Below are 13469 nucleotides of genomic sequence, written 5' to 3' on the forward strand. Positions count from 1 at the left end.
TTCCAATTAAGACAATCAAAAGAACGTGTGTGTGTGTATATATATATATATATATATATATATATATATATATATATATATATATTTATATTTTTTTTTACTTTTATTTTCACATCATAATTTTACCTTCATTTGCCCTCCATTCTTGTAAAATCGTTACCTCTGAAACATGTACTGCAAACTGTCAAAAATATACAAATGAATGCAGACTTGTGCTATACACTGGTCAAACGTTTCAAAAACACTGGCACCAAGGGAGAGAGGAAAAAACCAAAAACAGACACTAAAGTATGAAGACATGCAAACGTGCGCGTACTGAAGACAGAGCTCACTGCACAGGTGCTCTCTGAAACAGAAGATACTACCGTGGAGAAGGGGATGGATAGCAGATTCAAAGGCTGCCTTTTAGAAACGAAAAAACCTGACATGAATGGTGCCATTAGGCACATAATTGCTTTCTTTATACACAGTTGTCAACATCTGATGGGAGTAGAACTGTTTGTTCATTTGTAGAAAAAGAAATGAGAGGGAAAAAAAAACTTCTCCTGGAACATACAATAAAAACCATTCTTTCACTGTTACAAGTCAAGGAATCTCAGTTTAGGAAAACACAGGGATGTCAGCTCCGTAGCTTAGTATCCTGGGGATGTCCGCACGCTCCTCGGATTGGGATGTTTTGGGCCAGTTTGATCAGATACTGAGATCTGTGGAATTTTCTTGGTAGGCCATCGTCCAGGGCTCGGGAAGCCAGCTTTCGGACCACATGAATGGACTCAAGTAATAATCTCTTACTTGGTCTCTGGCGTCATTCTCCTGCCAGACCTCCTTATCTGCTGAGCCCCTGGCGAAGGGCACGTCTTGGCTCAGGCTCCTGGTCCTGTAGTCTGCGGGCCACGGACAGCCGTACTTGCGGAAGGCCGCGACCGAGTCTGGGGTCCTGACCTGTGGGACACTCTGGTCCTGGAGTGACCTTCTGAGCAGGCTCTCTTCACGATACGTCCGCTCCATAGAGGAGAGGTCGCGGAAGCGGTTGGATGACTCTCTGGGCAAGGTGTCATCACGGTTCAGACGATCGTATGACCCTCGGAGTGGGTCGTCGTCACGGCCAAAACGGTTTACCCGGTCGTAGGACTGTCGCGGGAGGATGTCACGGTCTAAACGTTCATAGGGCTGTCGTGGCAGGAAGTCGTCATGGTCTAACCAGTTGTAGGACTGTCCCGGGAGGAAGTTGTCACTGTCTACTGTGTCATCCAACAGGGGGGAGTTCTCCCGGTTCAGCTGGTCCAACTCTGACAGCTCCCTGTCCAGCCGAGACGGAGGTTCGGGTGGAGGTGGCTCCTTCAGGACCACATCCTTCTCCGGCTGCAGCTTGCCATTGGGCGGTCTGGAGGGGGAAGGGTTGGGGCGTCTCCGGGGTGACCGGTATCCGTGGTGGTGTGGGGAGCGGTGAGGTGATCTGTGCCGGTGCCCCGAGCGGTACGGCGACCGGTGCCTGTGCGGAGAGGAATGGCGCTGACGATGGCGGCGACGGTCCGGAGATCGGCCCTTCCGATGCCCGTAGTGGCTGTTCAGGGTGTTCTCGGCGCTCCGGGCCCGGTGCCTCCTCTCCGGCGAACGGTGTCGGCTGCGGTGAGGATGGTGCGAGTCGTCCCTGCCGGACCGTCCGTCGCCCGTCTTCCTGGCCGGCCTGGCGTCCGCGTCGCCTTCCCTGCTGTGATGCTTGTTCCTGCCCTTCCTCTCCGGGGAGCGGTGTCTGGGGTTGGAATGGGGGTCGGAGCGGCGGCCGGGATTGTGAGGGTCTGACTCCCGTGCCCTTCTGTTGTCCTCGTGGCGAGATGATTTATGGACGTCAGGTGGAGAGCTGGAGACCAGTGGCGGGCGGGACCGGCCGCGGGGAGGCGCTGAGCTCACTTTCGAAACGGCTTGAGCCCCGTTGACGTCGTCGCTGCCGTCTGGAAAATACACAAGGAATTATGGGTAATAAAAACCACTAACCCTAGTTTGTTTTACTGCGGCTTGTGTCTCTGGAAACGCACAGCAAGGTCTAGAGTGAGAACCACGTTACACTAAGCTTTTCTAAGCCCTGCTCGGTCGGTGTGCTACTGTATTGGAGGACGGACTAATTCTAAGCTCGATCCTGACATGAAAAGGATCCACAGAGCAGCAGCTCTTTCTTCAGTTGTAGCACGTCTTCCGGTTCTAGTTCATCAATACTGAGATATTGTTCATGCCTCTAAAACCTAATGAATCATTTTAGCGCATGCTAACGGCTAAAGCCCGTCTCGCCCAAAATCTAATTTAGGGGAAAATATGAAGTAGTAGTAATAACTGCAGTATCTCTTGAGAGTGGTGGGGGATTCTGTCGGAGAAAATATGGAAGGACTGGTAAACAGTTGAATGAATTTGGGAAATGAATTCGACTGAAAACCCGCAGGCTAAAAATAAATAAGCCTTTAAGCAGCTCTCGCTGACGGAGCATATATAATGAAGGATATATAATGAAGGAACACACTTCTGTCTGGGGGAAACTGGCAGATATTTGTACGCGTGTAAAGCTCAGCAAACAGGTTTTTATAAACTTTGCTTTGTTAAACGTATTTACAGGAAGTTACTGGGGAGATTCTGTCCTCAGGATCAGGACCTGCTCTATGGACCATAAACTGGTTCATTCGAGACCTATAAAGCAATTTCATTCTTCGTATCGTGCGGCACACGTTACAGGGGGAAAAAAAAAAAAAAAAAAAAGTCACTTTCATGAATATTGTTTGCTACTTTTTGGTGGTAGAAATGACTTATTGATCCTTTAATGTTTTGCTGGCCAGAAATGCCAGATTGTGTTTAGAACACACAAAGATCAGAAAAGATTTGTTTCTCTATGTATGTGTTAATGGAAGTGCAAGTCATTTCATATAAACACAAACTACTATCAACACACACGCACACGACTGCAACGCTGTGGTGAAGGACGATGACTTTTGCTGTATTTTCCATGAATGTGTACCATGAATCCACGGAATGACGGGAGTGGCTGCAGCAATGCATTGTGGGTAAATGGTCCCACCCGTACAGAACGGGAGGCGGCGCTGGCGATGGAGACCGGCTGGGACATGACGGCACGGCGCAGCACGGCACGTGGCAGATACAAACCGTGTTCTGGTTCTGGTAGAAACCAGGCTCCACCGCCTTATCGCTTCTTCCGCCAGCTGAGGCTTGGGAAGACACCATCGCTGAGATAGGGGAGGGGGAGGGGAGGGGAGGAGAGACCGGAACCACAGAGGAGTGCAAACCCAAACAAAACACGGGAGAGAGAGAGAAGCACAGCGTTTAGATCCCTGAACCAACAGGCTTGAGAGAGTGATGGCATGAGAGAGGTTTTGTAATGGAAAAGGTGTTTATTTGTTCTATTAGTCAAAGACAGCAATTGTCCATAAAATGCCCTCAACCCTTGAGTGGAAAATCAACATTAAAGGGACAGATCTGCACCACTACACGAGTACCCAGCAGCACACAGACCCCAGTGCCGTACACACACACACACACACACACACACAGACACACACACAGACACATCACAGTGAATAAAGCAATTTACACTGCAAACAGAAACCAGCAGAATGTGGAAGAAGAAGAATGAAATTATAGTACAAAAATATAATAACCTCACAGAGTTATTGTATTTGGAGTAGAAAAAAAACCCAATTCATGTCACATTCCAAACTTGACAAAACATGAAAGAAAAATCTGTCAAGTGATCAAGAAAGAAATATAACAAAAAAACCCAACACCAATTAAAGATATCCAAACAGGTACAATGACTCATCCATAAATATTATGGAAAACAAAGTTTTTTTTTTTTAAACAAACAATTTCACTGAAGACATCATGCAGCACCAGACATTTCAGTGTTGAGTGAGCGGGACAGCGTCTGTGTTTACGACCCCACAGCGCGGGACGGATCAGCGGGTCTGTCGAGTGTCCCGTGTGCGTTTACAACGTGAGAGGCGGGTACGAGCCTGCTACAACACAGAATGACTGGAATGTTCCGGGTCCTAGAACGCCTTCAAGTCTCTTGGCATCTTCTCAGCAGCGTATGTTCAATAAATAGAATAAATATGTTTACTTACACCCCGCTGACTCTGTGATGTCACCCAAGACGGCACACAGGAGTCTGTCAAGCTTGCTTCAATGTTTAAATCATTTTATCTTAAAATATATCACTCCGTGAGACCTATGAGAAGGATTAACCCTACAGTCCAGTTGCAGGTTTGGTTTTCTTTGTGTGTTCAGCTCAGCAGTTAAGAAGCATTTTCCCAAGAAACACAACCACTACCCAAAAAAAGAGGGGCGGAAAAAGGCTCCAGGAACTACATTTCCCAGCGTCCCTTGCTAAACTAGCCTGGTGCGCAGAAGCAGAGAGGTGGGCAAAGGCAACAGAAGACGACCCATCACCCAGTAGCAGGAGGCCGGCGCGCAGAAGGGTGGAGCGGCTCCGTCAGGGGGCGGCGCCGTCAGGGGCTGAAGACAGGGGAGAAAGGGATGTTTTCATAGACGGACCCACCATAGTCGGGCACGGAGCCGTCACCCCTCTTCAGCACGAGGTGGACCGTCCGGCCGCCGTTTTTGATCAGCTCGATGGCGCGGGCGTGCTTCATGCCCTTGGTGCTCTCGCCGTTAATCTCCAGGATCTCGTCCCCTACCTGGGGAGACGCGGAGGAGAAACAGAAAGGAGGGAGAAACAGGAAGACAGGAAAAGGGTCAAGACGGGTGGATAAAAATGGAATTTTAGGAAATTCAACGCAAATCAAAACGGCGTGAGGCGCACTGCAAGTTACCAGCTGAAACCAGTTTGAGAGTTCGGCCCTCAGCTGACGGAACACTCTACGGTCACACAAGGGCCTCTTATGTTCTGCTCGTTTTCGTCATTTCTTTGACCAACTATGTTTTTTATACTGCTTGTGTCCACAGAAGTTGGTTTGATTTGCATATGTTCTTTGATTTGCATATGTACTTATGAATATGCTAATCTTCCGACGGTTCTGCTTCTTTTTTTTTACACATATATACCCTGATGGAAAAGCGGAAATAAACCGCTTGCGTTTCCCAGCATCTCTGACTCCGTCACTCATCTGAGACGTGAGCCCCAGGGCCCTGGCTGTTGACGGGACCATGGGGAGGACAGGTTCAGGAAAACTGGGAATTTTTTCCTAACAAGTTGGTGTCAGAAGTAGGATAGTCTCCTGGAGGTGAGTACGAACATTTTCTCAGAGAACCCAGACGCACAAACAAAAATAATCACCAAGGTAAAAAAAAAACGTGGCACCAAGGTCAACGAAATCCGAAACGCCTCACGCTGGCCGTAGTTCAGATTCTGATGACTTGGGATGTACAGACAGTGATGTAGAGAATTACAGACAAGAGGATGTTAGGTGTCAGGACTCCGAAACAAAGAAGATTAAATACTTAATCTGGAAATCCAGGGCAACTATATCTGAACCAGAATCTTTTATTTGCCAAGTACGACGCGGACAAGGAATCTTTCTTGGTGCAAGTTGAACATAAATCCTTGTAGTAAAATCAAAATTGAGAAAGCTGTACTTTACATAAACTATTTGTAGACAGGAAATATATTACATAAGTGACAGATTCCCTCCGTGCCTCTGGTTATCCGTCAGTTATGGGACGGATCTTGGGAAACGCAACTGCGACGGCGGCTCCGGTGTTCCTGCTGCCTTCCCGCTCTGCGTCCTCGGCGTTCCCCGGCCCGTCTGGGTAACTGCGGGCTGAGGTTGTCATATCTGCAGTGCATAAGCATGCAGGACCCAGGAACAGGAGCACGCTCACATAGGTACAGGAAACCGCGTGGGTTGGAAAACTGCAGGAGTGGATCCATACACGACCTGGCGGAAGGTGTTTGGAACTCTACGGATCGATTCTGACGTGGGATCAGCTGGAAACAGCCTGGACACACGCACGATGGCCTGGATAAACTCCTTCGTCTGGTTTTAGAAGTGTTTAACTGTTAAAACTTTCATTTTCAACTTAAAATTTAATTATGTTCTAGTTGGAAAATGTTTTTAGTGATCCTATGCAAAATGTATTCCCTTATTAAATTATACGTACTATGCAAAATGTATTTTCCTATCAAATGATATTGATTTATGCTCTGAAAGTCCACCACTAACTACAGAATGCAATGACACATTATCAAGTTTTTTTAAACCGGTGATCCAAATTATGAGGGATTTTCCCTGTTGAGTTCAGAGGTCAGCAGCAGTAATCAGGTCTGATTATGGGGTGTGACAGAGGTCAGAATCGGTGATCAATACGTCTGACTGGGATGTGGTTCAGCTTTTATTGACTTGGGTGCAGTAACGGATAGGTGTGATTGGCCGTGTGTGTGAGTTTTGAGGTGGAGGGGGCGGGGCCTACCCTCATCATGCCGTTGTGCACAGCGGCTCCTCCCTCGGCCAGACGCAGCACATACAGGTCCATGTTGTACTCGCGGCCCCCTCGCAGGCTGAAGCCAAAACCTTTATTGTCTTTCTCCAGGTCCACCGAGTACAGCTCCGGGTCCTGCTGTAGACGCGCACACGCACACACACACACACACACACACACACACACACACACACACACACACACACACACACACACACACACACACACATACATATGTATGCACACACGCACAAGGCTGCATGCCCAAGGTCATGTCAGCAGGCACTTGGGTGGTTTCCACTTTCATTTTGTCCTGCGTTTTTCTGCCCGGGCTCTGGTTTCCGGAGAGGCAGACGCACATTCACCTGCAGTCACCCATGTAGAGGTCAGGAGAGGGCAGGGGAGGGGAGCCATGGCACGCTGTAAATAATACATGACAGTGGGCACCGGCTGCAGGATTGGGGGCGTGTAGGAAGCACCACGGAAAACACCGCTCACAGACACGGCACGTCCAGAGAGAGCTCCGCCCAAAAGACGGCCAGGAATGACACTGAATTAGTTCCTCACGCTCACGTCCCCGCTGTGATGGACAGGCTGAGGTCTCGAAATGGGTTTACCTGCCACCGTGATTAACGACTGCGGCAGTAAACCGCGTGTTCACACGATGACCGTTTAAGACGTCAGCATGCAGATGGACAGTTAGCAGGAGGGAGGCCAGCGGGCACACTCGCGTGTGAGACCAGGCCAGCGGGCACACTCGCGTGGGAGACCAGGCCAGCGGGCACACTCGCGTGGGAGACCAGGCCAGCGGGCACACTCGCGTGGGAGACCAGGCCAGCGGGCACACTCGCGTGGGAGACCAGGCCAGCGGGCACACTCGCGTGGGAGACCAGGCCAGCGGGCACACTCGCGTGGGAGACCAGGCCAGCGGGCACACTCGCGTAGGAAACCAGGCCAGCGGGCACACTCCAGTAAAGTACTGCTGTGGTGTCTGACCTGGGGCGGGGCTTGTGCTGGAGCCGAAGGAGGAGGAGCCTGGGCTGAGGCTGGAGGAGGCGGGGCTTGGGAAGCTTGAGGCGCTTTGAACTCGAAAGACTCCTGTTTTGGTTTAGTGTTGTTCCTGAGACAAAACAGACAGACTGTGTTTATGCATGTGAGAGCCAGTCGTGGCTTAGTGGTTAAGGTATTTGAACTTGAAGTCGTAAGGTTGCTGATTCAAGTCCCACTGTTGGGCTCTTAACCCTCAAGTTGTATTCAGTCATAATTGTAAGTTGCTTTGGGTAAAAGTGTCAGATGTGCGCGTGTACCTTGGCTCAGTTGCAGATTGCTGTTGAGGGGCGTGTGTGGTAGTGATTGTGGCGATTTTCTCGGCATTGGTCAGCAGCGATGCGTTGGAGGTCTCTGAGAGTAGAGAGGAATACGGTTATAAACCCGCACGCACTTCTGACAGATAAAGACGGGCACAAAAACGTGTCTTGTTTTTAAACATCCTCTCCTCCGGCGCGGTCTGCTGGTCCACACCTCCTGGACTGCACTGCTGTTTTTCTAGACTCTCGCATTAGAAAGGCATTACGGAAGCATGGGAGCGGCTGCACGGGAACGCTGGAACCTCAGAACGTCGCGGTGGGAAGCCAGCTCCTATCCCAGCTGCACGTCCGTTCGCCGCATCATCGGCCAGGCCCTTCTACAGCCAGTCACCATGACGACCAGCCCTCCTTCACCCCATTGGCTCGGTGCCTGCCGACGATCTCATATCAGGTGTTTTTATTTCCATCCAGGAGGATAATGTGGACAGCTGAGGCATCTCTGTTAAGTGCCTGAGGATCTCACGCTTAAAATAGCACCACCATCCATAGCTGACACTCTCTCTCTCTCTCTCTCTCTCTCTCTCTCTCTCTCTCTCCCTCATCACTGAAACATTTCGTGCACATGAGTGTCTTGCAGTGTGTCATGGAATAAATAATACAGGACACACAGGGACAGACATAGGCTAGAACTGTCCAGGGGGTCTCACCCCACCACACACGGAAACCACAGATCAACTCTGATTAAAGTCCAATACTGCCAACAAGCAGAGGCAGTGCACGTGGCATCGCAGACACACACACACACACACACACGCGCGCGCACACGCCTCACCGTCTCCCGGGATGATGCGCAGGCTGACCGTGTTTCCCGCTTCTTTGATCAGGTTGACGATGTCCGAGTGGGACTTGTTGGTGATGGAGCAGTTGTTGACGGCCAGGATGCGGTCGCCCACCCTCAGTTTGCCGCAGCGGTCCGCCGGACTCCCCTCGATGATCCGGCCTATTTTGTGAGGCATGGCCACACACGTGTTTCCAGCTGGTTTTATCAGTGCGTGTAGGCACGTGTGGACATTTTACAAAATTGTGTTTTGGTAAAGAGGGTTTTTGTTGTTGTTTTTTTTGGTGTGTGAAAGGGTGGGCGGGGTTAGGGGCAGAAGGAAGGGAGAGGCCACGGAAGAGCAAGAGAGAAGAAAGAGAGAAGGAGAGAAGAAGTTAAAACACAGAGCCACCAAGCCAAAGTAACAAATTACAGCAAAATGTAGAATGATTCCCGATAGTGGCCGATTGTAGCCAAACCCATACAGAGGGAAGGAGGGAGAGAAAGAGAGAGAGAGAGGGAGGATGGGTGTGACAGAGATGAAGACAGTGAGCGAGAGAAGACGAGCTCTATTCCAGAAACGTTCAACACTGGGAGCGGTTGGAGAGCATTGATAAAGACCTGAGTGAGGAGACTACACCCGCGCTCGGTCCAAAAACGCCTCCATCGTCACATTCAGATGGTAAAGCTTCAAGGTCCGCACTCTAAATTATTCATCCCACTTTTCTAAACTCCTAAAGTATCTCCCAGCGTCTCACTCCTCTCACCGGAGCGGCGTGTTGCGGCCCCTCTCTGCCCGACTCATAAATTATGGATAGGATGCCTCATGCTTGAACGAAAAAAAGGTTGTTTTTGTTTAGGTGTGCTTTGAAAAATCTGCACAGGCGGAAGAGAAGTGATATCAGATCTGCACGGAAGCTTCCCAAAGTTCATCTTATATCCGCACACAATTGGGGGAAAAAATATTACTCATGGATCGGGAATAAATCCATTGCCACTTTATAGTCCACAATATTTGCTACTTTACGGTATCGCCATAACTACAGGTATATGACGGCTATATGGACTAAATGTTCAATATATGGAATATATTTCATATTATATAATACGTACTATAACGTAAATATTGTATACACAAAATCTGTATGCAGGTACTGATCACCTTGTGTCTCTACAGGAATAAAAACTATAATAAATAAATATGTTCATAAAAATAGCATTTATTACACATACAGACCACTATATGCGGGGTGCATAGCTGTGATGTGCCTGTGTGTACCCATAAGGCTATGCGTGTGTAAGATTGCCTGCTTCTCCGTTTTATCTAACATCTCTCTCCTTCCTCAGCCGTGACGCTCCCAGACCGAGCAAACAGACCCAGATGGGCCAGCCTGCATCTGTAAACACTGGGTACTGGAAACAGGATGCGGAGGAGTCCCCAAGTCTCTCGCATCATCGCGTCGATCTGTGCACCATGAACGAGCATTTTCACTACACACACACACACACACACACACGAGACCGCGCGAGCAGGGTTACGACAACCTGTGGAGGTGACCGCAGTGTTGAGGAGCGACCCTGTTCTGAGAGGAAGCAAAGCCTGTGTCTGCAGACAGAACAGAATCCGGAGACAGGGTTGAGTCTGGAGACAGAACCGAGCCTGAAGGACTCGACCACACATGTAAGGCTGCAACCAAACACCACACTGGGAACAAAAGAGCCCTGAAACAACAACTAATCCTTCATCCCTCCTTCCCAGAGCGGCTGAGGACGCACACCAGAGTGACGGGCCAACCACAGATTTCCATCTACCAGGTCCAGACGTTCATGTTTCTCAGCAAAGCATGTCAGAGCCGGAGGTGCAGCCAAACCCCCCCCCCCCTTCTGGACGGATCAAATAAAAGTTCTGAACGGGTTAATTCAGCATCCCAAACCGGCAACAACAACGGAACACGCGTCTCACCAAAAGTGGTCCCAGTGTCAGGTCTGGACACGGACGAGACGATGACGAAACCAAAGCCTTCGCTCTCTCCGCGGCGAATCTCCACGTCATACGGTTGGATGGTGCTGGCTCCTGCTCCGCCCCCTGCCCCGCCCCCTGTCCCGGCTCCGCCTCCTCCGCTGGTGGATCCGGAGCCGGAGCTGACGGTGTTGAGGGAGTTCTGGCTGCCCTGTGGGGTTCGCTTGTCCTCAGTCAGGGACGCCACCAGCGTGCTGCTGTGGTGGGACGAGGCCGGAGATGACGGAACGTCGCCATCCACCTTCGTCACTGAGCAGGAGGAGGGGAGGGAATTGATCTTGTATCAAACCGTTCGATCTAATGACCTAAAACTCGTCTACACAAAAACATCACACTCGACCTTTAGTGACATTTCATGCAAGTCAACCAGGCTTAATGAAACGTAACAGAACATAAATATGACATTCACATCATGCTATAAAATGTTATTTTTATATCTGTGCACGCGCACACACACACATTTCTTTTTTGCTCCTATAGTGCCATTTGGAGTGGCATTGGTCTCTACGAATGTCTACATGTGACATGACGGAGCTCCCATGAGCTTCTACTGCCCCTCACATCCATATTTGGGGGCATTTGGGGGTACTTGCGTCTCAGCCTAAGAAGGCAGACCATCTGACCACCTGCCAAGCGCAGGGTGTGTGAGAGAGGAGAGGAGCTGAACCCTCCCAGAGACAAACACACGGCTCTGCGCTTTGCGGCAGTCCGATAACAGCATCCGGGGTCTGTGGGGAACGAGGTGACCCATCCTCCGCACCTTGACCCACTTTACACCCCACACCGGCCGCTGGAGCTGTCGGCCCCTGCACCCTGCCGCCTGAAGGGGGCGCCGGTGAGCTTGACCGAGGGGCGGGGCACATGTCCGCTGGTGAAGGGACTAGTAATTAGCTCAGGCGTCGAATCAGGTGTGTTAAGGGAGGGAAAAACAGGAAAAATTGTGCAAGGGGAGGAGTCCCCAAGACAGCCAGTGTGTGTCACTAGAGAGACCTCAGCGTTACACAGTTAGATGGTGATCCTTTATTAACACACACCATCAACCCCCATTTAAATTAAACCTGCCAGTACATATGAGTAACGACAGAATATATTGTATTATTCATAAGTTCATCATGGGCAAAAAGTACTGGACTAGGAAAATAAGATGAGGCCCTAACTCAGAAAGAAAGAAAGAGAGAGAGAGAGAGAGAGAGAGAGAGAGAGAGAGAGAGAGAGAGAGAGAGAGAGCACTCAAATCTGAACCCTAGTCTGAACCCAGTCCACTGCGTTCAGTCAGCTGAGCAGTGAAGCCAATACCGGATAACGTCAACTAAAACGTCACATGGCACAGCGGCGTGCGCGAGTGTGAGCCTTGCCCGTCGTCCGGTGCGACGCTCACCTGCGTAGCCGCTCTTGCGCCGCACCGTCAGGTTGACGTGGCCCTGCTTGGCCGCCTGCTGCATCAGCTGCACCACCAGCTGGTGCGACTTGCCCACCACGGCCGTGCCGTCCACGCAGATCAGCTCGTCCCCGGAGCGGAGACGGCTGTCCTCGTCCGCCGCGCCGTACTTCACGATGTGGCCGATGTAGATCTGCAGAGAGGAGGGGGCGGGGCTTAACACCAACGCGCACTAGTTCACCAGTTCGGGTTCTGCAGCCCAAAAGTAAAGAACCAAAAACGCCCCCTGAAACTAATTCAAGGCTCGGTGAGCTTTTGACGAAACAGAGAGCAGGAAATGGAGTACTAGTGGCTTCGCCGCTGGCAGCTGAGACTAGTGCTGGTGGTTTTTACACAATTAGATCTCTGGCACTGAACTGCTGGGTGAGATCCAGACAAAGGTCTTACACAACTGCTCAGACCAGCCCCTTCTGCCAGCCAAGCTGAGTGAAACCTCACGGGAGCCATTTTGTTTCTTTCTTTCTACAAACGCAGTCCAAGCTGAACAGGACGACTGCCAAACAAGTCCGAAACGGAGCCGGAATGGAGCTGGAGGGGTTAAAATGCAGAACTCGACCGACCTTGGAGATGTGAACCTCTCAGAATAAGATGAAGAATAATACTTGAAAGCAAGGTGCAGACACGCATGCACGCACACACACACACACGCGCATGCGCGCACACACTTTTCCTAGTAAACATGAATCCTGCCAAACAGTTTGATAACATGCCACGCTCACTTGGAAATGGGAACGAATGTCAAACAAACCTGCCTGGTAAAGCTACTCCATGACGTTTGGAAAACCTTCGGAACGTTAGCGATTCTCCTTTACAGTAGGAACAGGCTTCTTCAAAAGACTGATGGCTCACAGTCCTATAATTAGACTTTTAACGGTGACGCTGTGGAAGCCTCAAGCTCTCTGAGAGGTTAAAACAGACTGGCTTTCATCACGCCTAAAATAAGACCATCTTTATCTAGATTTACCCGCCATTACCGCAACACAGGTTTGGTTTCAAATCCTAGCACGTGCTGCTAGTGGCCAGGGGGCCCAGGAGCCCACAATACCTGAGCCAGTTTCTCGTGTTTTGACGTCACGCTCTCAGTTCCTTCGCAGTGACCCGTGACCTCTAGACGGACGAGTGAAACGTCGCACGTGAAACCCGTTAACGTGGCTCGTTTGTGGCACGCCTGAAGCAGCTGGTGCCGTTAAGGTGCTTGCAGCATTTGAGAACTTCACCGCTTTAATTTGGCCTGCTGCACTTTCTGTCAGCGAAAGCCCAAACATGTCCGTACTCACCGGCTCTCCTGGTTCATTCCCTCCGAGGATCCGGAAACCAAAGCCGGTATCTTTCCTCCACAGGAAGATATCCTGCTCTTGGTAATCTGGGACTGAAAAGGAGGACAGATAAGACAAGGTGGGATCAGCTCGGAATCACGACATGGTGGCGCAGATCCCCTCCACCTGCTTC

At 50.3% G+C, this 13469-nt stretch overlaps 1 protein-coding gene across 12 annotated transcripts in view; it reads right to left on the reverse strand.

Moving 5' to 3' along the window:
- Positions 1–89: 89 nt before the first annotated feature.
- magi1b (membrane associated guanylate kinase, WW and PDZ domain containing 1b) overlaps positions 90–13469 on the reverse strand; it is a 74719-nt gene continuing 61339 nt past the window's right edge. For 5 of the 12 annotated variants that reach the window (XM_035520371.2, XM_035520369.2, XM_081705839.1 and 2 more), the window contains 9 exons: positions 13298–13389; positions 11961–12153; positions 10526–10831; positions 8578–8781; positions 7746–7839; positions 7435–7558; positions 6430–6576; positions 4559–4697; positions 90–1952 (listed from right to left, as the gene is read on the reverse strand). In XM_035520371.2, coding sequence (XP_035376264.1) covers positions 691–1952; positions 4559–4697; positions 6430–6576; positions 7435–7558; positions 7746–7839; positions 8578–8781; positions 10526–10831; positions 11961–12153; positions 13298–13389 — 2561 coding nt within the window. In that variant the 3' untranslated portion in view covers positions 90–690. Of the gene's footprint in view, positions 1953–3147; positions 3228–3683; positions 4698–6429; positions 6577–7434; positions 7559–7745; positions 7840–8577; positions 8782–10525; positions 10832–11960; positions 12154–13297; positions 13390–13469 lie in introns of those variants that run through there. The other 7 variants (XM_081705840.1, XM_035520372.2, XM_035520375.2 and 4 more) reach the window with 5 other exon arrangements.

The sequence above is a fragment of the Electrophorus electricus genome, chromosome 22 (genome assembly GCF_041902795.1).
Source record: "Electrophorus electricus isolate QZ-2024a chromosome 22, ASM4190279v1, whole genome shotgun sequence".
In the NCBI taxonomy this organism is placed as follows: Eukaryota; Metazoa; Chordata; class Actinopteri; order Gymnotiformes; family Gymnotidae; genus Electrophorus; species Electrophorus electricus.